Source organism: Chiloscyllium plagiosum, unplaced genomic scaffold (genome assembly GCF_037043375.1).
Source record: "Chiloscyllium plagiosum isolate Xiang-an unplaced genomic scaffold, Cpla_swu_hap1 HiC_scaffold_28, whole genome shotgun sequence".
NCBI lineage: Eukaryota > Metazoa > Chordata > Chondrichthyes > Orectolobiformes > Hemiscylliidae > Chiloscyllium > Chiloscyllium plagiosum.
In genome coordinates, this window is record NW_028270166.1 from 43,091,912 (window position 1) to 43,116,746 (window position 24,835).

At 41.3% G+C, this 24,835-nt stretch overlaps 1 protein-coding gene across 4 annotated transcripts in view; it reads right to left on the reverse strand.

Annotated features, from left to right (window-relative positions):
• Positions 1-285: 285 nt before the first annotated feature.
• dapk3 (death-associated protein kinase 3) overlaps positions 286-24,835 on the reverse strand; it is a 47,011-nt gene continuing 22,461 nt past the window's right edge. For all 4 annotated transcript variants that reach the window (XM_043720885.2, XM_043720886.2, XM_043720888.2 and 1 more), the window contains 6 exons: positions 18,690-18,819; positions 13,877-13,925; positions 11,328-11,354; positions 7,155-7,307; positions 5,216-5,261; positions 286-3,810 (listed from right to left, as the gene is read on the reverse strand). In XM_043720885.2, the coding sequence (XP_043576820.2) occupies positions 3,268-3,810; positions 5,216-5,261; positions 7,155-7,307; positions 11,328-11,354; positions 13,877-13,925; positions 18,690-18,819 (948 nt within the window). In that variant the 3' untranslated portion in view covers positions 286-3,267. The remainder of the gene's footprint in view (positions 3,811-5,215; positions 5,262-7,154; positions 7,308-11,327; positions 11,355-13,876; positions 13,926-18,689; positions 18,820-24,835) is intronic.

Genomic DNA, 24,835 nt, shown 5'->3' on the forward strand with positions numbered 1-24,835 from the left:
ATTGAGTTCCCAGCTTTCATAGTGCAGCAGTAGCTTCTGATATTCATCCACAACCACAACTGGTTAGCTCAGTTCACTGGACAACTGGTTTGTCATACAGACTGATAGTAACAGTGTGGGTTCAATTCCTGCACTGGCTGAGGTTCAGTGAAGGATTCTCTGCGACCTCTCACCTTTCCTGAGGCATGATGGTCCTCACCCATCATCTCTCTTGTCTGAGACAGCAACTCTATGGTCTGGCAGAACAACTTTACCTTTATACATCCAATAAAGGAAAAAGAACATTTTATTTTAAAAGGTTTATTATAAATGTTAAATGTCCAAGTATCAAACAGATCTTAATGATCACCTTCAACGTGGTTATAAAATGTCAATATTTCTCAGATAATAACATATTAGTGAATGAAGACAGGTAACTGCTCTGTAATGAAGACAATCAAAAAGCAAGAAAAACATACATGGGAAAATATCTTTAATACATGCACCTTATATATAAAGGTGTGGTAGCACAGTAAACATTCACAAAATGTGCAGGCAAATTGGAGCTGAATCACAGCGATGTTCAGTTCAAAACTAAATACCTTATAAAATCAAGCTGGACCCCAAACCATCATGTACTTGTTCATGCACCACTCCCACCACCAGAGAAAACAGTTGGCATCTTTCATTTATTGTACAGTATTAATGAGTGCTCGATGTGTTTAAATCTGAAATACTTATTAAAAATAATTGCTCCTACAGAACTTGGGTTCCTTTTTCAACAGTATGCTGGTGAATTTCACTAATTTATTTTCTTTCATGGGATGCGGTTTCATTAGCAAAACTATTGTTGCCCAAATTTCCCTTGAACTGCACAGCCAGTTAAAAAGGGTAGTTCAGAGTAAACTACAGCACTGCAGATCTAGAGTCACATGTAGGACAGACCAGGTGGGGCCAATTGATTTTTATTAATTGGATTTAAACACTTTGATGATTTGCCTGTCTCCCATCACGGGGACAACACACACACTTATGAAGCATTAATAAGAAGCTTATTTCTAAGTTGAGCAAATGGAACTCACTACCACATGGAGAGGTTCAGGCAGATGTGATAGATGGCCAGATGAAGTACATGAGGGAGAAATAAATACAGGGTACACTGACAGAATTAGATAAAGTTGGGATGCGGCTTGTGTTGTATAAACAGAGATCCAATAGGTCAAACAACTTGTTTCAATGTTGATAAATACCACTGAATTAAATAAATGCCTGTTACTTTGTTAACAAAATTACATTGAACTTGGTTACTATTTTTCCAAATAAAAATTATCCAAAATAAGCTTGTGCAATCATTTAAGCAATCAATACAATTCAAATATTAAATCTGATTGTTTTCATAAAACAAAGATATGAACATCGACTGAGGTTGTTTAGCCCAGATTTTACAGGTAATGGGGGAGTCACAGGGAGAAGCCAAACAGTGGAAGAACAGACTGTGTTAAGTTTAGTCGTTAACAGAAATTTACGCAGTGGCCTTCACTGCCTGAAGTGAACCCTGTGGTAAATGACAGTCATAGCAGTGTTCAGGGTCTGTTTACTGACAGCAAGGAAATGCTAATTCAGTTCCTTACAATAAAACATTAGCTTAGTTATCGAGTTCTGTGGAAAGCCATCACAATCTTTGCAAGTGGAGTCTGATCACTCATCTAGTAAAGAGAAAATCAGCACTCCCTGAATATACATTTTTAGCTGGGGTAGGAGAAGTCTTCTAAATGAAGCTCAGGCCAATTACATAGAGGGACAAACATTGGGTTCTCAGCCAGTCACATTGTAGTTACATCCTGAAGAGCCAGTGGTGGCCTTACTTATCTCCCGCTGCTTTTGCCAACTTCTGGCAAGATTTCAAGGAATAGGTCCAGCTCCAATTGAACCCAACATGTCACTTCATCGATGGAGAATTACAAGAGCTGAAGTTCAAAAATTTATTGGGGCTTCTGTCTGACCCACTGAAGATCTGAGCTATCAGGAACAGATGATTTAACTGAGTTAAACTTATCTAGCGGGCTTAAAATCAAAAAGTAATTACAGGAAACCATTGCAGGTCTTTCATAGGAGATATTGAATCAGATTTAGTAATTTGTAAACTGTTCATTAAAGAGATAAATGTTTCATTCTCAAATGGAGGTACCCATTCTATTCTGATGTGTGTTTGAGATACTATGGCGAGGGCCGGTTTCCGAAAGCACAATATCACATACATTTGTGCCAATTCTGTCATATGTAACTGCTACTAGTATAACAGGAGTTGGATTTGCAATTCTTATCTGATATTTGATTATATTTCAGATCCACTAACTACACTTTCAGTTTTAACAGCTGATAAGGTGGAGTTTGTATTTAAAAATTTATTGGTGAAATTTCATTATTTTTCACAACTCCGTAAATAGAATATTCTCTTAACTATTCAATAACAAATTTGCTTTAAGTGAGAGGAACATATTTAGTTACTCTTCAACCCCGATTTTTTTCATCTTCAGTACCCCCTCGGGATTGAAGGTGACTGTAGGTTGTTAGGGATGGAGATATTTAAAGTTTAATGTGTGCTCCCAGGGTCTGACAGACACACCAGGGAGTGCCTGAAGATTGGGTAAATGGGATTTAGTAGATTGTTGCACTCCCTCTCGCACTTCAACTTTGCCTCTGCAGACTTCCTGACAAAGTTACATGATCTATCTGCTTGCTTCCAAATGAACCTTCTCCTTTGGTCAGCCAAAGATCAGGGTTTCCTATGAACCAATAGGAATCCCAATGGATAAATGATAAGGTGAAAGAGGTGCTAGTGAATGTGAGGGATGGGAGCTGTCCAGAGTATAGCAACTGACTACCCCCTCCTCTCCATCCACCTGTTCCCAAATACTGAGGTGCCCACATTAAGTGTGGCTATGTCCCCTGGAATCACAGTGGTCTCCAATGAATGGGAATAAGCAAAGCTCACCAGAGAAACACAACAGTAGCAGGGACAAGGCCAACAGCAGCATGCAGAGCTTGTGGTATCGATGAGCCTTTGGAAGAACTATGTTTGTGTGATGTTTTCAGACTGGAATGTCATTGAGATTTGGCAATGAGCCCAAACTTAAATATGGGACTGGAACAAAACAAAGTTGGCTCCAAAGACTGATGTTCATGACAATAACTGAAGTAGTTCTGAAGCTATCTTGTTCAATTTGGCTGGCTTCAAATGGATGAACTGGTTTGTAGGCGATTTCTTAGAATTAAGAAAATTGTTAGCTAACGCATTCCTCCAAGATGACCATCATCACCAACCCCTCCTTGCATTCGCTCCTGTTCAACAGACATCAGGAGTTCCTCAACCCACTTCAGTTCTGCAGCCAGTGCATCATAGCGGTTTTCCAGCTTCGTGTACTTCCGTTTCAGGATGTTGGTGGACAGCATCGTCGATTTGACGTCATCTTGTGCCTGTTTCCTCATTGTTTCTGTTTTCCGCATTTCATTCTTAATGTGCCCAAGATCTTGGCTGATGCTGTCATTCTCTTCCTTGTACCAGGATTCCTTCTCATCATAAATGGAAACAAGTGCATCAATGTCCTCTTTGAAAGACTTTTTGTTTTTCACCAGCTCCTGAATGCTTTCATCTACTGCATTGATTTCTTCCAGAACTTTTGAGAATCTCTCAAAGTTGACATAGGTATTATTTGGAGGCATGCTCGAGTGGGACTTAATTGTGTATTCCTTGAGGCGGGTTGTCTTCAGTCTACGACGCTCTGGCTTCTTGCCATTATCCTCACGTCTCACATTTCTTCGCTTAATAACCTATAGAGGGTGAAGATAAAACAAATAGACTGTATTAAGTTCACTTCTGAACCAAAAACGACTGAAGGAAATGTACTGAACCGCACTCAACCGATACATGATACATGCCACAAACTGTTGACTACTTCAATACAAGATTTACAAGGATGTTGCCAGGGTTTCTGCTTTGGGAGAGGGTGAACAGGCTGGGGCTATTTTCCCTGGAGCATTGGAGGCTGAAGGGATACATTACAAAGGTTGATAAAATCATGAGGATGGACAGGGTGAATAGCCAAGGTCTGTTCTCCAGGGTCGGGGAGTCCAAAACTAGAGGACATTGGTTTCAGGTGAGGGGGAGGATTTAATAGGGACCCAAGGAGCACCTTTTTCATGCAGAGGGTGGTGCGTGTATGGAATGACCTGCCAGAGGAAGTGATGGAGGCTTATACCATTTACAACATTTTGATCCAGTTTGGTATATAAATAGGAAAGGTTTAAAGTGACATGGGCAAAATGCTGGCAAATGGGATTACACCTGTTTAGGCTATCTGGTTGGCATGGACGAGTTGGACCAAAGAGTCTACTTCCATGCTGCACATCTGACTGTCCTGGCCGGTCTACAGTCTTCTACCCTACACAAACCTAAGCTGCCAATTCCAATTTATCCGTTAGCCTACATTTAAGTTCATCCTCACCCCTCCTCAACTCTGTCTATCCCTTGTGTACAGGGAACATTTCAAAATTAGCAGACGACAAACTTGGAAGCATAAGGAGCTGTGAGGAAGATAGTATTGCAATTCAAGAGGACTTAGATAGGCTGGGAAACAAATGTCAGCTGACATTTAATGCAGAGGAGTGTGAAGTAATTTATTTGAGTAGGATGAACAAGGAGAGGCATTATAAAATAAAGATAGTTTAAAAGGAACTGCCAAAAGCTGCGGGACCTGCGAGTATATTTGCACAAATCACTGAAGTTGGCAGGATAGGTCGTGAAAAGTGAGGAAAGCAGCACAGGAATTCAGGGTTTTTATACATTGGGATGTAGGGTACAAAAGGTGAAGACATGATGATAAACTGGGATAAAACACCAGTTTGGCCTCACCTGGAGTCTGCGTCCAGTTTTGGACACTGCATGTTAGGATGGATGTAAAAGGCATAAGGGGGGCTGCAGAAAAGGTGCAACAGAATGGTTCCAAGAGTGAAAGACTCAGTTATCTGAATAGATTAGAGAACATTCTCAGAGACCTCATGGAAGTGTTCAAAGTCAGGAGGGACTGAGCAGAGAAAATAGGGACAAACTGTTCTTCACATTGCAAGGGCACCAATTTACGAGAATTAGTAAAAGAAATAATGGTGACAAGGAATTTTTTTTTTTTTAAAAACAGTGATTGGGATCTAGAAGACTTTGTCTATAAAATAAGGTTACCTTAATCCACGGATGTTCTAGACTGTCACCAATTGTCATTCTCTTCCTAAAAGTGAAAAAATATGAAATTTCAGAGCAAGCATTGGATTGTGATATGCCCACACATTTGTTGATTTTCCTTCACTCAGACCATTTCCATGTCAGGATTTCTCTGTCTGCCAGGTATAAAAATAGCTCCCCCTCTTTTACTAGGCAGAACAATACTTGATACAAATTAAATGCAAGGTCTGTCAAGTTTTGCCAGAACTCTAACTACTGGTGCGATGTGTAACTGTGGTGTAAAATTCCAAGCAGTGGAATGTGGTGAAACGGTTAAAAATTATGTCCCAATACATGTGTGAATCTAACCGGAATGGAGGTGTTGCTTAGTCCCGTGTGAATCTTCTTATCTGTATGTAACCAGAATGGAATGTGTTTTTCTGCTGTTCACATGAATGTTTATATCTGTATGAGTATATCAGCTGAAAAAGTCTCCAGTTCGGTGAGTCTGCTCCGGGGTTACGTTTAACCGCCGAGCGTGGGTTGTTGGCAACCGCTCTACGAGAACTGACGGCTCCCAGTTTTGGTAACATGTAGAGTGAGTATAAGCCAGACCCGTTGTTTGGACCTGGTTGTGGCGACGATGCGGGGAATAAAATGCCCATATTCTAGCAGACTCGCCTCTTGGTCGTTTGTTCTGTGTCAGACTACTCTCCTACGAACCTGACCTTGAGAATTTTTTTTTAAAACATTTGGCGTAGTCGAGCAGGGTCAATCGCAATTGAGGAGAGATTTTGATACAGAACAATGTTTTGGAAAAAGACTAAGAAACCAGAAGAACAAACTGTGGAGGTCCCGACCGTCCCGGGATGGCATGGATGTGGGCATGTACGTGGCAGTTTGTTTGAGAAAGGATCCCAGTCCTGCCGAAGAACCCCTTGCCTGGGGTACAGCGGAGGATGTGGGCATGTCCAAAAAGCTGAAGCGGAGTTAACAGAATTGAATGGGATTGAACTGAACTGAACTGAGTGGAACTGAAGTGAATCAAATTGAACGGAACAAAATGGAACTGAGCTAAATTGAATTGAAATGGACGGAACTGAATTGAATTACACTGAATTGACTGAACTGAAATTAACTGAAACGAATTGAACTGAATTAAGCATAATGTAACACATGTATTGGGCCAAGCAGTGGAATGTGGTGTAAAATTCCAAGCAGTGGAATGTGGTGAAACGGTTAAAAATTATGTCCCAATACATGTGTGAATCTAACCGGAATGGAGGTGTTGCTTAGTCCCGTGTGAATCTTCTTATCTGTATGTAACCAGAATGGAATGTGTTTTTCTGCTGTTCACATGAATGTTTATATCTGTATGAGTATATCAGCTGAAAAAGTCTCCAGTTCGGTGAGTCTGCTCCGGGGTTACGTTTAACCGCCGAGCGTGGGTTGTTGGCAACCGCTCTACGAGAACTGACGGCTCCCAGTTTTGGTAACATGTAGAGTGAGTATAAGCCAGACCCGTTGTTTGGACCTGGTTGTGGCGACGATGCGGGGAATAAAATGCCCATATTCTAGCAGACTCGCCTCTTGGTCGTTTGTTCTGTGTCAGACTACTCTCCTACGAACCTGACCTTGAGAATTTTTTTTTAAAACAGTAACCAACCAGAGTCATGCAATGGAGATGACCTTAAGCAACCAGCATCTCTGGATTGAAATTAAGCTAATTGTTCAACTGCAAGAGCACAATACATAGAATGCAGAACAGATCAAGTTTGGAAGGTGGAAACAAGGTAACAATACTACAAATAGAATATAGCCAATTGGGAATAATCTTTTTAGAGTTTAAGGATTTACTTACTTAAGTAACATTTGAATGTTAAAAATAGTTCCTTGTAACTCTATACATTTAATGCTTAGGCCATCCTACTGCTATTACTTTAACAGAAGTAATTCTTACTTGGGGTCTTTCACCAGAAGCCTGCGAATGAAGTCCTTTGCCAATTCACTGGTGTTACTGAAGTACTCCTCATCAAAGTCATAATTCACAGCAGAAATGTTTGTTAAGGTTTCTTGTTTCGTTTCACCAAGGAATGGGGAAGCACCGCTTAAACTGATAGTGGGAAGAAAAGATAGCAACATACATGATTCAACAGGCTAGTTGTTCAGCTCAAAATGAAGGTTAACTTTGGACCACAATGAACAATGTTCTGTTACAAATACAGCAATCAATAATTACATCAGTTGAAACTTTAGCAATGGTGGAATCACCCATATGTAGGTCACAATTATAGTCAGAAATGTTCACCTAGAAACAGATCATTTGGTCCAACTCACCCATGCTGACCAGACATCTGCCCAGTATTTGGCCCATATCCCTCCAAACCTTTCCTATTCATATGCTCATCCAGATGCCTTTTAAATACTGCAATTGTACCAGCCTCCACTACTTCCTCTGGCATTCATACCATAAACACACCACCCTCTGTGCAAACATTTTGTCCCTTGGATGCCTTTTAAATCATTCCCCTCTCAACTTAAACTTATTCTCTCCAGTTTTGGACTCCACTACCCTGGGGAAAAGACCTTGACTGTTCACCTTATCCATGTCCCTTATGATTTTATAAACTCCTAGAAGGTCACCCTTCAGCCTCCAATGCTCCAGCGAAAATGGCCCCAGCCTATTCACCCTCTCCCTATCGCTCAAACCCTTGAACTCTGGCAACATCCTTGTCAATCTTTTCTGTACCCTTTCATGTTTAACAACATCTTTCTTATAATAGGGAGACCAGAATTGTACTCAGTATTCCAAAAGTGGCTTAACCGATGACCTGTACGACTGCAACAAGACCCTCAAATTCTTATAATCAATGCACTGAGCAATAAAGGAAAGTGTACCAAACATATTCTTCACTATTCTGTCTACCTAAAACTCCACTTTCAAGGAACTATGAACCTGCATTCCCAGGTCTCTTTGCTTGGCAACACTCCCCAGGATTTTACCATTAAATGTATAAGTCCTGTCCTGATTTGCCTTTCCAAAACGTAGTACCTTAGTTCAAGAAACAAATAATGAAGTACAGCAAAGAATGAGTATTTAACAACAAGCTCACCTCAGACATCAAGGACTGAAGAAAACAACAAGATACATCACTATTTTATTCTACACAGGCAAACATAATACAGTTGATAATTGATCATCACATGCAGTCTGTTAAACCATTGTCAATACTGTTAAACCATTGTCTGTATTCATCCTGTTATGGCATAGATTCAGAATTGCATCTTTATTTTTATTTAGCATACCCCACAGTCCATATCTGGTGCTCAGATTTGAGAATTATAGGACATAGGTTAGCAAATGCAAATCAACAAGTAGCACCATGGCCCTTCCTTTAAGTACATCCTTAAAGAGTGAAAGCCTTCCAGGTTCAACAATCAAGTTCAACTCCTTCAGAGAATCAAAACAGAAATTGCCAGAGAAACTCAACAGGTCTGGCACCAACTGTAGAGGGAAAAATAGAGTTAATATTTCCAATACAATGACCTTTGGAAGAACAGCTACTGTCAGAGAAACTATACTGTAATCCAATCAGTGCCTTCTTCCCTTTGTTATTTCTTGCTCAGACCCATATAGATTCTGCATCACTTCCTGCTATTATTTCCTTTTATTACTAGAAGTTATGCCATCATACTTCTCTTCCCAGCTATCCTTTCCAAAATCACATTCCCAAATATTTAGTTCAGCTTTAATCCCCTTGTAACAATGGCTTCATAATGATGATAGCCATTGACCGTATTTTGCCATTAATTCATTTACCATATATACTCATGTAAAAGTCAAACCTTTTAGATATTTTTAAAAGTTCAATTTATAGGGTCGACTAATAGTTTTATGGGGCTGAAATTATGCTGCAGTTCAAAATACTGTATTACATTACTGGCAAAAATCGATTTGAACGCACAACTAATCCCGGCTGAAGGAGGAAAACACAATGAACTATGGTAAAAGTAATTACTGGATAAAAGAAAGAGAATTAAGAATAAACTACTGGTAGGAAATTTTATTTATACATACCAGTACAAAAATTTAACATGTCAACGATTCATTGAAATTCAGTAAAATCACACTGTTCAACATTGTCATGGCCTGGTATAATGGCACACTTAAAATAAACCATTTCCTAAATTTTGAATGTGTAAGCGTCTTGAAGTTTCCTGCCAAATTCTTCCATTTCTCTCCCATTTTCTCTCATGTTGTGAATCTCAGCAACATTCATAAACTACTTAAAGAATTAAAGATATATGTAGCTGACATATCTCACTTTCATTCAGAAGCGATGGCACATTTAAAATGATTAAGTTTTTAATGATATTAATGACGTATACTGAACATAGTCTATCGAGACTTACTGCTCTGAGGCCCCGGTCTGAATGAATGAATCAAAACATGCCATAGTAAACTACGTGGAAAGGGAGGAAAGAAAGGAAGGGGGGGGGAAAGAGGGCGAAGGAAGGGGGGTGGGGGGGCGCAAAGGAAGGGGGGTGGGGGGGCGCAAAGGAAGGGTGGTGGGCGCAAAGGAAGGGGGGTGGGCGCAAAGGAAGGGGGGTGGGCGCAAAGGAAGGGGGGGGCGCAAAGGAAGGGGGGGGCGCAAAGGAAGGGGGGGGGCGCAAAGGAGGGGGGGGCGCAAAGGAAGGGGGGGGCGCAAAGGAAGGGGGGGGCGCAAAGGAAGGGGGGGCGCAAAGGAAGGGGGGGGCGCAAAGGAAGGGGGGGGCGCAAAGGAAGGGGGGGGCGCAAAGGAAGGGGGGGCGCAAAGGAAGGGGGGGGCGCAAAGGAAGGGGGGGGCGCAAAGGAAGGGGGGGGCGCAAAGGAAGGGGGGGGCGCAAAGGAAGGGGGGGGCGCAAAGGAAGGGGGGGGCGCAAAGGAAGGGGGGGGCGCAAAGGAAGGGGGGGGCGCAAAGGAAGGGGGGGGCGCAAAGGAAGGGGGGGGCGCAAAGGAAGGGGGGGGCGCAAAGGAAGGGGGGGGCGCAAAGGAAGGGGGGGGCGCAAAGGAAGGGGGGGGCGCAAAGGAAGGGGGGGCGCAAAGGAAGGGGGGGACGCAAAGGAAGGGGGGCGCAAAGGAAGGGGGGGGCGCAAAGGATGGGGGGGCGCAAAGGATGGGGGGGCGCAAAGGATGGGGGGGCGCAAAGGAAGGGGGGGCGCAAAGGAAGGGGGGGCGCAAAGGAAGGGGGGGCGCAAAGGAAGGGGGGGCGCAAAGGAAGGGGGGGCGCAAAGGAAGGGGGGCGCAAAGGAAGGGGGGCGCAAAGGAAGGGGGGCGCAAAGGAAGGGGGGGCGCAAAGGAAGGGGGGGCGCAAAGGAAGGGGGGTCAAAAGGAAGGGGGGTCAAAAGGAAGGGGGGTCAAAAGGAAGGGGGGTCAAAAGGAAGGGGGGTCAAAAGGAAGGGGGGTCAAAAGGAAGGGGGGTCAAAGGAAGGGGGGGCAAAGGAAGGGGGGGCAAAGGAAGGGGGGGCAAAGGAAGGGGGGGCAAAGGAAGGGGGGGCAAAGGAAGGGGGGGGCAAAGGAAGGGGGGGCAAAGGAAGGGGGGGGCAAAGGAAGGGGGGGGCAAAGGAAGGGGGGGCAAAGGAAGGGGGGGGGCAAAGGAAGGGGGGGGCAAAGGAAGGGGGGGGCAAAGGAAGGGGGGGGGCAAAGGAAGGGGGGGGCAAAGGAAGGGGGGGGGGGGCAAAGGAAGGGGGGGGGGCAAAGGAAGGGAAAGAGAGAGTGAAGAACCATTAACTTTACAATGTCTCCCTCTCCGAACCTAGCAGCTGCTTTCTTAAAAATAAAAGTTTGTGCACTCTGTCCCTTCCTGCTTTGCTCTGGGTATCAACAAAACAATTGCCCTGCAATGTGTCATATCCTTTTGTTTGTAAGCCTACATAACCCCCATCAAACTCTCCCCCTTCCAATTTGTTTAAAGCCCTCAGTCACAATCTATAGCTCCTAAAACACTGAATTCAGCTATGAATATAAAATCATTTCAATTGCCAATGAAGAATGTGCTTTGACAAGCTCCAACTAGATCACCTGAACTATGGATTCAATTAGGCAATACAGTTTAGGAGTTCAGACATGAAAAAGCATCACCAGCATACTTACAGAATATAGGTGATGACACCAATACTCCTGTAATTGAAAGAAAAATAAATTGTTTAGTCTGGAACATTTTGCAAACCATAACACTCAATAGTCTGGCAAATTCAGCACGAGGTTAGTGTGGAACTCAAAGTTAAATCAATAAAAACATGAACTTGAACGAAAGTTAAAGATCTTACAAAAAGCAATAAAATAAAATGACTGTACACACCTCTTTCCAAACAGAGCAGAAAAATTGGAGCATTAGGTAAATCAATTTACTTTATTTTAACCAAGAAAAGCAATATTGAGATTACAGACAGACTTCCAGAAATCATGGACTAAACATACATTCTGGATACAGTTGAACCCATTTCCAAAAGTCTTATACCTATTGTAAGGTTTGTAAGCTCAGGTTGAGGTTTAGGGTGTAGGTTTGCTCGCTGAGCTGTAGGTTTGATATCCAGACGTTTCATTACCTGGCTAGGTAACATCATCAGTGGCGACCTCCAAGTGAAGCGAAGTTGTTGTCTCCTGCTTTCTATTTATATCTTTCTCCTGGATGGGGTTCCTGGGGTTTGTGGTGATGTCATTTCCTGTTCATTTTCTGAGGGGTTGATAGATGGTATCTAGATCTATGTATTTATGGCGTGCCAGGCCTCTAGGAATTCTCTGGCATGTCTTTGCTTAGCCAGTCCCAGGATAGATGTGTTGCCCCAGTCGAAATGGTGGTTTTTCTCATCCATGTGTAGGGCTACGAGGGAGAGAGGGTTGTGTCTTTTTGTGGCTAGCTGGTGTTCGTGTATCCTGGTGGCTAACTTTTTTCCTGTTTGTCCTACGTAGTGTTTGTGGCAGTCCTTGCATGGAATTTTGTAGATGACGTTAGTTTTGTCCATGGGTTGTACTGGGTCTTTTAAGTTTGTTAGTTTTTGTTTGAGTGTGTTGGTGGGTTTGTGTGCTACTAGGATTCCGAGGGGTCTTGGTAGTCTAGCTGTCATTTCTGAAACTTCTTTGATGTATGGTAAAGTGGTTAGGGTTTCTGGCTGTGTTTGGTCTGCTTGTCGTGGTTTGTTCTTGAGGAATCTGCGGATTGTATTTTTTGAGTATGCGTTCTTTTTGAATACATTGTACAGGTGGTTCCCCTCTGTTTTCCGAAGTTCGTCTGTGCTGCAGTGTGAGGTGGCTCGTTGGAATAATGTTCTGATACAGCTTCATTTGCGTGTGTTGGGATGGTTGCTGGTGTAGTTAAGTATTTGGTCAGTGTTTGTCGGTTTTTTTGTATACGGAGGTTTGTAGTTCTCTGTTGTCCTTTCTTTCGACAGTGACGTCCAGGAATGCGAGTTTGTTGTCGGTTTCTTCCTCCTTGGTGAACTTTATGCTTGTGAGGGTGTTGTTGATGTTAAATGTCTCTTCCATCTTGTTTCGTTTTGTGATGACAAAGGTGTCATCTACGTAGTGGACCCAGATTTTTGGTCTGATGATTGATAAGGCTGTTTGTTCTAGACTTTGCATTACCACTTCTGCTATGAATCCTGATAGCGGAGATTCCATGGGTGTGCTGTTGGTTTGTTTGCAGATTGTGTTGTTGAAGGTGAAGTGGGTGGTGAGGCACAGATTCCTCAAGAACAAACCACGACAAGCAGACCAAACACAGCCAGAAACCCTAACCACTTTACCATACATCAAAGAAGTTTCAGAAATGACAGCTAGACTACCAAGACCCCTCGGAATCCTAGTAGCACACAAACCCACCAACACACACAAACAAAAACTAACAAACTTTAAAAGACCCAGTACAACCCATGGACAAAACCAATGTCATCTATAAAATTCCATGCAAGGACTGCCACAAACACTATGTAGGACAAACAGGAAGAAAGTTAGCCACCAGGATACACGAACACCAACTAGCCACAAATAAGACAACCCTCTCTCCCTCGTAGCCCTACACACCAATGAAAAAAAACACCATTTCGACTGGGACAGGTTAACCAAAGACATGCCAGAGAATTCCTAGAGGCCTGGCACTCCAACCACAATGCCACAAACAAACACAGAGATCTACATACCATCTATCAACCCCTCAGAAAATGAACAGGAAATGACATCACCACAAACTCCAGGAACACCTTCCAGGAGAAAGATATAAATAGAAAGCAGGAGACAACAGCTTCGCTTCACTTGGAGGTCGCCACTGATGATGTTACCTAGCCAGGTAATGAAATGTCTGGATATCAAACCTACAGCTCAGCGAGCAAACCTACACCCCACCCCTCTTACACCTATTCAAAAACAAATTAGTGCAGTGTAATATGGAATGTACTCCTTATCTTAATGCTAATCTGCAATTAGGCCGCAAGGTCAAGTAAGTGAGCAGCTTCAGTTGTTAAAGCCCTTGTTTAGCCTGCTGAGATACATGCTCAATCATTAATTGTTAACAATCATCCCGTTTCTTTTGCAAACAAGAACTGTACTGTAAAGCCAAATTACTATCTCCAAGAGGTGAGAAAGTCAAGGAAAGGGAAGAAAGTGAAAAAGCAGGTATCCTTTAAGATAGAGTGAGTTGAACGTACCACATGTCTGCTTCTAAAGCCAAAGGCTCATAATTTACTATTTCAGGAGCTGAAAAACAAAGAGGAGAAAGGTTTTTAGTGTGCGACTATCACGAAGAACAACCCACAATAACTCTGTCCTAAGCCTGTACAGAGAGATAAGAAAGAAAGGAGAGCAAATAATAATGATTGATAACTGCAGTTCTTTTTCCTAAGACAACTATCTTGGATAGAGTCATTGGGATCCGTGTAAAGTACGGTTTTATTTCTCACGCCTCCTGACAAGCAGCAAGCAAAAATGCTTTAATTAATCAGTGAAATGTTGAAATGCCCCAGTAATTTTAGTCAGTTCAATGGGAGTTGAGAGCCACAGTCATTTACAGCACAGGAGTGGCCATTCAGTCCGGAGTCTGTGCTGGCTGGTCCACAGAGCGACCTATCCATTCAAATCTCCATAGCCCTGTACATTTAATTCCTTCAAGAGCGCATCTAATTTTCTTTTGAAATGGTGATTGTTTGTGCTTTCAGAAAGCTCATGGGCAGAGAATTTGGTTATTACCACGCAGTATCATTTTTCTTCATATTCCCCTGGCTTCTCTTGCTTGAGGCTTCAATGTCACCCAGTCCTTGCACTGTCAGCTAATGGGAGCAGCTTTTTCCAGTGGCTACTTTTATTTCAACAACACCATCTCATTTAATCTAATCTTGTAACTGAAATCTCCCAGACCTGGGAGCATTCTGGCAAATCTCCCTTGCACTATCAAGAACCTGCACATTCTTCTGAAACTGTTCGAACTGAAAACAATACCCTAGTTGGGGCCTAACCAATCTTTTAGCATAATCACAACTCTGATCAGCAAATGAAGGCAGGAAGACTACATTGAGGGTTAAGAGATAGAGAAGGAAAGAAATTGAAACTATTGTGCCTTGATGTTTAGTTTGATTTCAAAAGCAGCAAAGCGATGCAGGTTCAAGGATAAGATCAAAGCTGCTCATAGACATTCTGCCCACTTAACTGTGATCAAAATCTAAAACTCTTACCAAGGGGTTGGCGTGAATGCGCATAGGGCAAAATATAATATACGGAAGGAGAACTTAAAGGCTATAAGAGAGAGTAGTGAACTCAGGACAGACATCATACAGTCAGTCAGTCATAAAAAAAATGGAAACAGGCCCTTTGGCCCAACTTGCCCATGCTGACTAGATTTCCTAAATTGTGGAATATTTTATTTTGCTCAAAAAATGCATGACCTACAGTCAATCCATCCAAGATTCTATAAACCCCACTTTAGAATCAGTCTGACTCAAGATGGGGACACAGACAGACTTTAACCTCACGCCTTTAATGCATTGTCTGAGCTGAGATGACACATTTGGTGAGAAAACCTGAAGTTATCTTGAGAATATGACTTAAAAAGAGTTCTGGGATTTACATAGTTACTAACCGAAACTGGCAAAACCATTCTAAAAGGATTAAAGACTAGTTGTTTAATGTATTTCAACCACATCACCTTTTGATATAAATTCTGTCATATGGTCCTGCTCCATAACCAACTGATGAAGGAGCAGCGCTCCGAAAGCTAGTGCCTCCAAATAAACCTGATGTTGAGAGATTTTTTAAAAACTTTGTCCACCCCAGTCCAACACGGGCTCCTCCAAATCATGTTTGTGCAGAAGTCAGTTTCAGAATTTGCAGAGATCACAAAACTTTGAAGTGCTGCAAACTGAAGATGATAGAGTCAAACTTCAAAAGAACACAGATTGGTGGAATGGATGAATAAATGTACCGCAGTGTGAAGTAATTAATTTTAGGAGGAAAAATACAAAGATTAGATTAGATTTTCTGCAGTATGAAAACAGACCCTTCAGCCCATAATTTCACACTGACCCTCCAAAGTGTAACCCACCCAGACCCATTCCCATACTCTATATTTACCCCTGACTAATGCACCTAACATAATGAGCAATTTAGCATGATCAATTCACCTGGCCTGCACATAGAGTCATAGAGATGTGTAGCACAGAAACAGACCCTTCGATCCAACTTGTCCATGCCGACCAGATATCCCAATCCAATTTAGTCCCACTTGCCAGCATCCGGCCCATATCCCTCCAAACCCTTCCTATTCATATACCCATTAACATCATATGCCTCTTAAAATGTTGCAACTGTACCAGCCTCTACCAATCCTCTGCAGCTCATTCCATACACGTACCACCCTCTGCGTGAAAAAGTTGCCCTTTAGGTCTCTCTTATATCTTTCCCACCCTAGACTTTGTCTATTCGTCCTATCCATGCCCTTCATGATTTTATAAACCTCTATAAAGGTCACCCCTTAGCCTCGGACACTCCAGGGAAAACAGTCCTAGCCTATTCAACCTCTCCCTATAGCTCAAATCTTCCAAATCTAACACCATCCGTGTAAATTTTTTCTGAACCCTTTCAAGTTTCACAACATCCTTCCAAGAGGAAGGAGACTAGAACTGCATGAAATATTCCAACAGTTGCCCAACCAATGTCCTGTAGAGCCGCAATATGACCTCCCAACTCCTGTACTCAAAAATCTGACCAATAAAGGAAAGCATAACAAATGCCTTCTTCACTATCCTATCGACTTGCGACTCCACTTTCAAGGAGCTATGAACCTGCACTCCAAGGTCTCTTTGTTCAGCAACACTCCCTAGGACCTTACCATTAAGTGTATAAGTCCTGCTAAGATTTGCTTTCCCAAAATGCAGCACCTCGCATTTATCTGAATTAATCTCCATCTGCCACTTCTCAGCCCATTAGCCCATCTGGTCAAGATCCTGTTGTAATCTGAAGTAACCTTCTTCACTGTCCACTGTATCTCCAATTTTGGTGTCATCTGCAAACTTACTAACTATACCTTTTATGCTCGCATCCAAATCATTGTGGGATGAAACCAGAGCACCCGGAGGAAACCCACGCAGACACGGGGAGAATGTACAAACTCCACACAGACAATCGCCTGAGGCAGGAATCGAACCTGGGTCCCTGGTGCTGTGAGCCACCATGCCGACCGGATAAATTAAAGGATACAATTCTAAATGAGATGCAGGAGCACAGGGAGTTGGGACATATGTGCACAACTCATTGAAGATAGATTGAGAAATGGTTAATAAAGCAAACCAGATACCAAACTTTACAAAAGGAGTACAAGAACAAGAAAGTTACAATAAAACCGATACAGAATGCTGGTTTTGCTTCAACTGGAGTGTCGGGTTCAGTTTTGGTTATCAACTTTAGGGAGGATGCAAAAACACTGGAGAGGGTGCAGAAAAGATTGATAAGAATAGCTCCAAAGAAGAATTTCTGTTATGTAGATAAATTGCTTAAACTGGGAGTGCCCTCCCTGGAGAAATTCAAGAGGAGATTTGATTGATATATTAACCTAGTCCTACTACATGGAGACAGGCCATTTAGCCCAAACTAGTTCATGCCAAACAAATGTTCATCCATGCTAAACCTGAAGTAGTCATGAAGAGTCTGGACAAAGTAGATAGGGAGAAACTGCTTCCGTTGGTGGAAGAGTTGAACCACAGGTCACAGACTTAAAGATGATTGGTAAAAGAAGCATTTATAAGGAAAAACATATAGTGATTTGTTAAGATCCAGAATGCACTGCCCGAGTGTGGTGTAGTGGCTTTCATAAGAGAATTAGATTATCTAAAGAAGCAAAAACTATAAGGCTAAGGGAAGGGTAGCAGAGGAGGACAAGATAAGTGGGCACAGATACAAAAGGCTAAATTACCTTCTCCTCTTCGGTAACCATTCTATGATTGTATATACACTGATAACATCCAACTTCACTTCACCAACAACATTCTCAACTGACATTTGTCAAATGGCTTGCCTGACAGCCACAGTTGACAAATTGAAATATTCTGCTACAAAATATTGCCAATGGCTCTGCTTTGTCTTTCAGTTTCCTCACCACCTGCCCCTTCCCTGGCAACTAACTTTTAGCCAGATGGCTCACAAACCTGACATCATATTTCACCTGAGGTAAACTGCCAACCACACATCCCTGCCATTATTATGACTGCCCCAGCTCATCTGTTGTGGAGACCCTCATCCATGCCAAAGTTACTCCACAATTGACCAGTCCAGTCCAACAATCCAACTACCATTTTGTTGCCCATATCCTAATTCACGTCTAGTCTCAATTATCCATCAGCCCTCTGCTTTACTGACCTCTGCTGGTTTCCAATGAACAATACCTTGGATTTTTAAATTAATTTTAAAGCCCTCTTCACCTCAATGCCCATAATATCTAAATTCCTCCAGTCCTAAAATCCACCGAGATATCTGTTCCTCCAATTCTAACCTCTTGCACACCTCAAATATGAATCACTTGGTAGCCGTGGCTCCAGCTGTTGAAGCCCTAAGCTCTGGAATTCTCTTCCTAAACTCTCAGCTTCATTTCCTCATTTACCTCCTTTTAGATTCTCCGTAAAACTAAGATTATAATCAGATTCCCGAATACCTTCTTTTGTAGGTCAGTGTCAAACATAACTTTATCATATTTTGAAGCATCTGAACACATTTTATTACATTAAAGACACTATCTAATTATATTTTTGTTGTGTTATTGAACAGGACATGTAGAAATTAAGGAGCAGTAGTTCATTCTGCGCTTGGAGCCTATTTCCCCATTCGTTTAAATTAGGAATGAAATATATCTTACGAAACAAATTCCCCGTCTGAGAACAAGGATTGCTGAATTACGTAACAGCTTTCATAATAAAACAAAATTAAAACAATTTACTGACAGCTAAAAAAATTAGAAAGAATGCAGAGTAGTGTGCTCACCAACAAATTCAGGAGTTCCAAAGATGTTTTTGAACTCGTTACCATCCTCAATCTTGTGTGCAATACCAAAATCAATCAGCTTGATGCGAGGATTGGGGACATTTTTATCCAGAAGCATAATATTTTCAGGCTAAATAAAAGGAAGATTAAAGGCATTAGAAAAATTAATGTGGTGTGTAAAACATGGAAGCAAGTTCCTGCACAATAACACTAGTTAACTTCAGCTCAACCTTCTATAAAAGATAGGTAAGATGAAGACATTCAAACAACATTGCTTTCCTTCATTTATCTGAAACTCTTCTTGAAGTACTGATGCTTTAGATGATTGCCAAACCTCAAAAATCATTAAATCAGGGTCTGGATGTAAGGCATAGTAAAACACTGGCTAATTAAACTTTTTAAAATAAAAATGAAACATTTCCATATAACTCAGACGTGATATGAATATCATGAACACAGTATTAAAACATCTGAGAGAGGCAAATATATCTAGAAATGGATTGTTGTAGTATGTTTTTGGAGGGGTGGAAGGGGTTGTAAACATTTGCTTGCAGTTTGGTTTCTCTTGAGGGAGAGGAAAAGAGAGATATACACAAGGTAAAGGGCATATTTTTAAGATTTAGATGGGGGCTAAGGGGCAACATTTTCACACAAACTGTGGTTTGTATGTGGAGTGAACTGCCAGAGGAAGTGGTAGATGCAAGTTATAATATTTAAAAGGCATCTGGACAGCTTTATGAATAGGAAAGGTTTACAGGGATATGGGCAGACAAATGGGACTAATTTAGTTTGGGAAACTTGATCGGCATGGAAAAGTTGGACCGAAGGGTCTGTTTCCATGCTGTATGACAGTACACTATTTATATTATAAAGCCAGAAAGCAGAATCCTCACATCTTCTATTAATACAGCTAATCATGTGAGTTTACATATTCATAATAGATGTGTATCGATTCAAAGAGAGCAAAAAGGACAATCGAGAGCATGAGATTACCCTTGAGCATTAAAAAAAATGTAAATGATACAAGAGATCCAATAGTCAGATATCTGTTAAAGAGTATGTTTTTCATTTAAACTTGTACAAAAGTTTAGTTGAGATAGTTTGTATATTGAGGGGTACTGAAATCACATCTGGGCCAGTGGGTCTTATGGAAGCAGATTTTGGATTGACCAGATGTACATTACATTCTGGTAAGGCAGGTGTAAATGGCAGTTTTCAATTGCAACATTTTGTCAAACAAAGATGGCAACTGATTGGAATTTTTTTAAACTGTTGCTCACAAGGGATGGGTAATATTAGCTAGGCCAGCATTTATGGCAATTCCTAGTTTTTCTGAAGGTTTTGGTGAGTTATGTTCTTGAACTGCTTCAGTTTACATGGTGTACACAAAGCGGTTAAGGAGGAAGTTCCAGAATTTAGATTCAGCAGAGAAGTAAAAGTGATATCGCTCCAAGTCATGGTACAGCATGGTTTGGAGAAGAATTTGCATGTGGTAGAGTTGCCCTTATTCTTCGAGAAGGTAGAGACCTCTAGTTTAAATGGGGTTGTCCAAGGTACCTTGGAGTGCTGCTGCAGTGCATCTTGTAGAGAATATACATTGTTACCAATTATGATATGATGTAAAATGTCATATCTTCAAATGTCAAGATCTTAAAGATGATAAATAATGGACCAAGGTACTCAAATGAGCCAATATAGCTTTATACTGTAACTGAAAGATAGAATGGATGCATAGATAAATGACACTGAGATTAAGAAGGTGGTTGATGGTCAGTCAGTTCTGCTATAATGCAGTAGTTCTGTTCTCATGCAATCCTATGTTATAAGAAAACTGCGTAATAGCAGCACCATTTAAACTAATGGGGCTAGAATCATGTTATAGCCAATACGTGTTTTAAAACTTCACGCTTTAGAAAGTGTCCCCAGTTCAATGTTATAATGAATTTGTGTTAACGAAACACACGTAGCAGAACGATCTGTACAGGAAACCTTTCTAGTGAGGCAGTGAGATCTCCACACATTATAAACATATCGGAAAGCAGGCCCTCTCTGATGTAATTCACTGTTAACCCTGTTTCTTTACTTACTTTTTGCGTTGTAGCCAGAGACAGCATAAAGAGAAAAGTCAAAACAAACTATATTCTCTACTATATTTTCCAGTTTAAAGCCTGTTCGTTTAAAAATGGACAACCTAGCTGGACTCAATCTGACCACATGACTATATCTGCATTGTATAGACATTGCAGCCAAAATCGAGAGAGGACTTGGAAATTAGTCAGAGTTATACAGCACAGAAACAGACCCTTCAGTCCAACTAATCCATCCCAACCATAATTCCAAACTAAACTAACCCTACTTGCCTGCATTTGGCCCATATCCCTCCAAACGTTTCTTATTCACGTAATAATCTAAATGTCTTAAATGTTGTAACTATACCTGCAACCACCACTTTCTCTGGAAGTTCATTCAACACAAATTACTGTGTTAAAAAAATGCTGCACGTGTCTTTTTAAACACTCTCATCTCGCCTCAAAGTTGCCCTTAGTACTGAAATCCCCCACCCTCAGGAAAATACATTTGCTATTCACCTTATCGATGCCCCTCATGATCTCATAAACCCAGATAGGATCACCTCTCAACCTCTTATGCACTTGTGAAAACATCCCAGCCAATTCAACCTCTCCTTATAAATCAAACATTCTATTCCCAGTAACATGCTGGACAGTCTCTTCTGAACTCCCTCCAGCTTAATAATATCCTTCCTACAGCAGGGAGACCAGAACTAGTCAAAGTACTCCAGAAGAGACCTCATCAACATCTTGCACAAGCTCAACATAACATCCCAACTGCTATACTCAAAGATTTGAGCAATGAAGGCAAGTGTGCTAAACACCTGCTTCCATCCAGCTCTGGATAGAGACCTTTGATGATAAAAAGGATGTTAATGCTTTTACAGTTACCACCACCTCCCAATGGAAACTGATGGGACAGGTATAGCTACATTATTAGGTGAAAGACAAGACGCCAATTAGCTCACTGAAATACACCCCAGCACCTGAAATGCATGTGCTTGTCACATGACAAAAAACTGAGCTTGTTGAATAGCTTAAATCCACAATTCTGGGATTTAGGTCAGTTGCTGTTTGACTTCCAGTGGGAAAGCAGAACTTCAGGCTGAGTTGCCACCCTGTCTTAGACACTCCATGGTCTCTAAGTTGCTGGTTGTAAAGCCTACGCTTTGCTTGGAAAAAAAAGAACAAGTACTGGGGCAAACTTACCAAGGAAACTTATTTTACACTGTATTCCAGGAATCCACAAACTGATTTATTTTTCAGTATTTATGGATTTACACAATCCCAATTATATCAGATTTCCTCTCCTTCCTGTCTTGCTTAATTTGAGTCCTTTAGAGTATGGATAGAGTAGTGAAGTAGTTCCTCTATGTTTTGAAGACTTTGTTTATATATCTTATTTTTGGTTTCATTTTAAAGGATTTTGCTGTGGGTTTATTTCAAAAATTGGAATTCAAAGACCAGAGTTTGGGGAAACACCTATTGGCCTACCTCACAATGATGGGGAGGAAAAGTAATCAGAATTTAAATTGAAATAAAAGCAAAATATTGTGGATTCTGGAGATCTGAAAAAAAACACACCCCACAAAAAACTTTTTAAATTCACACAGGGGACATGGTCATCATGGCTGGCCAACATTTAGTGCCAGTTTTGGTTTCTCTTGAGAAGGTGGTGGTGAGCTGCCTCCTTAAACTGCTGCAGTCCACCTGCTGAAGGTTGACCCACAATGACCTTTGGGAGGGAACTTCAGGGCAGAGATGGTTCTTGGAGATGCTAATTGCCTGGCATTGTATGGCACGAATGTTACTTGCCACTCATTAGCCTAAGCTGACAAACACTTACAAATTGGAGTTTCCCCAGACTTATTTTTATTTCAAAATAAATTCACCTCATTCCATGGATATCAATGACATTCCCTATTTTCCTCTGTTACAATTGTAATGAAAATAGACTATAAATATTCAGCTTTCATCATTTGACTTTAATAGCCAAGACTTCCATGTCCGAAAGAGTTTCTAAAAGGATAATACTGACTTAAAACAACAGCTGTGATAATCTGACAGGCCAGGCAACCACGTGGAAAATACAAAAACCTGCTGCAGCACAATGACTATTTTAATCAAGGGGCACTAAAACTCAATAGGGTGTCAGAAAACTCACCTCTTGTTCAATTCCCACTTGCATGATAAATTTATATACAAAGATGCAATTTCCGACTTGAAATTAGATAATAACAGACACCAGAATCCACAAAGGAGTGGCACTGCAACATCAGCCTTTGAACACACACAGAGAGAGAGAAAAGCAACTGAGACTAACACCAATGATACCTTCTCTCTGTCTCTGGGATCAGTGCCTTGAAAAAGTAACTTGACAAAACTACGTGCAAAGAGAAATCAAGGTTACCTGCATGCCTCGTCAACCCGAGGAAACAGAACAGCAGCTACACAGTTGGGACTCTGGTTTAATTTTTGTAACTCCAGGACTAGAAACTTTAAACAGCAACTAGCTGTACCTTCCTGTCTCCATAGCCACATTACTTTCTCAGTGTGGCTCAGGTTTAATACATCTCTTTCACTCAAGAAAAATCACAGAATTGGCTCTGATTCATTTTTGATCTGGTTAACGAAGTTTGGTTGAGTGTGATATCTATGTGTAAATGAGAATTTATTATTAATCCATTTAACAAGGTAATGATTAAGCTGTGAGTGCCTTTTAAGAAACCCGATTAGAGAAAATGTGTTAAAGACAGAGGAAGTCTTTTGTGTAGAGTCACCAGGGAAGATGATAAAGATGGAAGAGTATAGTTTGCAGGATAATTGAGACATTGGGACTATTTTTACTATAGCAGAGAAACTATGATTTTTGATTAATAGAGGTCTTTAATATTATGAAGCTTTGATGGTGAATATGGGAATACTGTTTCATCTGGGTGGCGGTGATTGCAAGTGAAGAGACTAATTCAGGTAAATAGGTGAAAACAATGACTGCAGATGCTGGAAATCAGATTCTGGATCAGTGGTGCTGGAAGAGCACAGCAGTTAAGGCAGCATCCGAGGAGCAGTAAAATCGACGTTTCAGGCAACATCGATTTTACTGCTCCTCGGACGCTGCCTGAACTGCTGTGCTCTTCCAGCACCACTGATCCAGAATAATTCAGGTAAATACCTATACATAAGTGAGTAGTGAATGGAGTATTTTTCTACATAGTAGCTAAGACAGGCACTGCTGTATCTTTTAAAGGGATAAGTAAATATTTAAAAGGGGAAATAAATTCATGGGTGAGGAAAAATCAGTCTGCAACTGTTTTAGTGAAGATTTAATATGCATACATTGGGTTAAGTGGAATGCTTTTATGCTGTAAACTTCAGGGGTTTACTGGACTGCACATCCTAGAAGTTAACATTTGTTATTCCTCAGAACTGTTAAAAATTCAAATACTTCTACAGCCTCAGGTACCTCAGCATTACTTATGAAAGCTGGGCTGCAAATCTCTTCCCTCAGTTAGTGATTACTGTGTAATATAATAGCACCTGAGAGGACTTTCAACCATGTCAATGCTTCATAAACCTTTTCTTTAAGGCTTGAAAACTGTCATGATCCCTCATCAGCAGTTTGAGCAGCAGCACTGCTGTTCAAACTTGATTGGAACTCCAATGAGCCAATACTAACTTGGATCTCATGACCCCAGAAGTTTTAGCTCGTGACTCCAATTGGAGTTCCAAGCCCCTCTTTTGGGGAGCCCTGAACTACATATTGGACAATGCAGAGCAAAGTATGAAGTAAATGTGGAGCCAATTTGACACGAGACAAAATACAACGCAACACTTCAAACAGTGTTACCAGAGAGTTGTGGGAAGGAACCCATCCGGAACAGAGTCACATGATCCTCAATCCATTCACAGGAAGTTATTGGCAGAGATTCTCCTCACATTCCTCGGAATTAAATCACAAAGGACTAAACATGACAGAAAATAAAACGTACCATCCTTAAGATAGCCACTGACAGACTTTAATCTTCAGTCTCAAACTCGTCACAACACCACCCTGCAACAAAAGATGTCTGCACACCT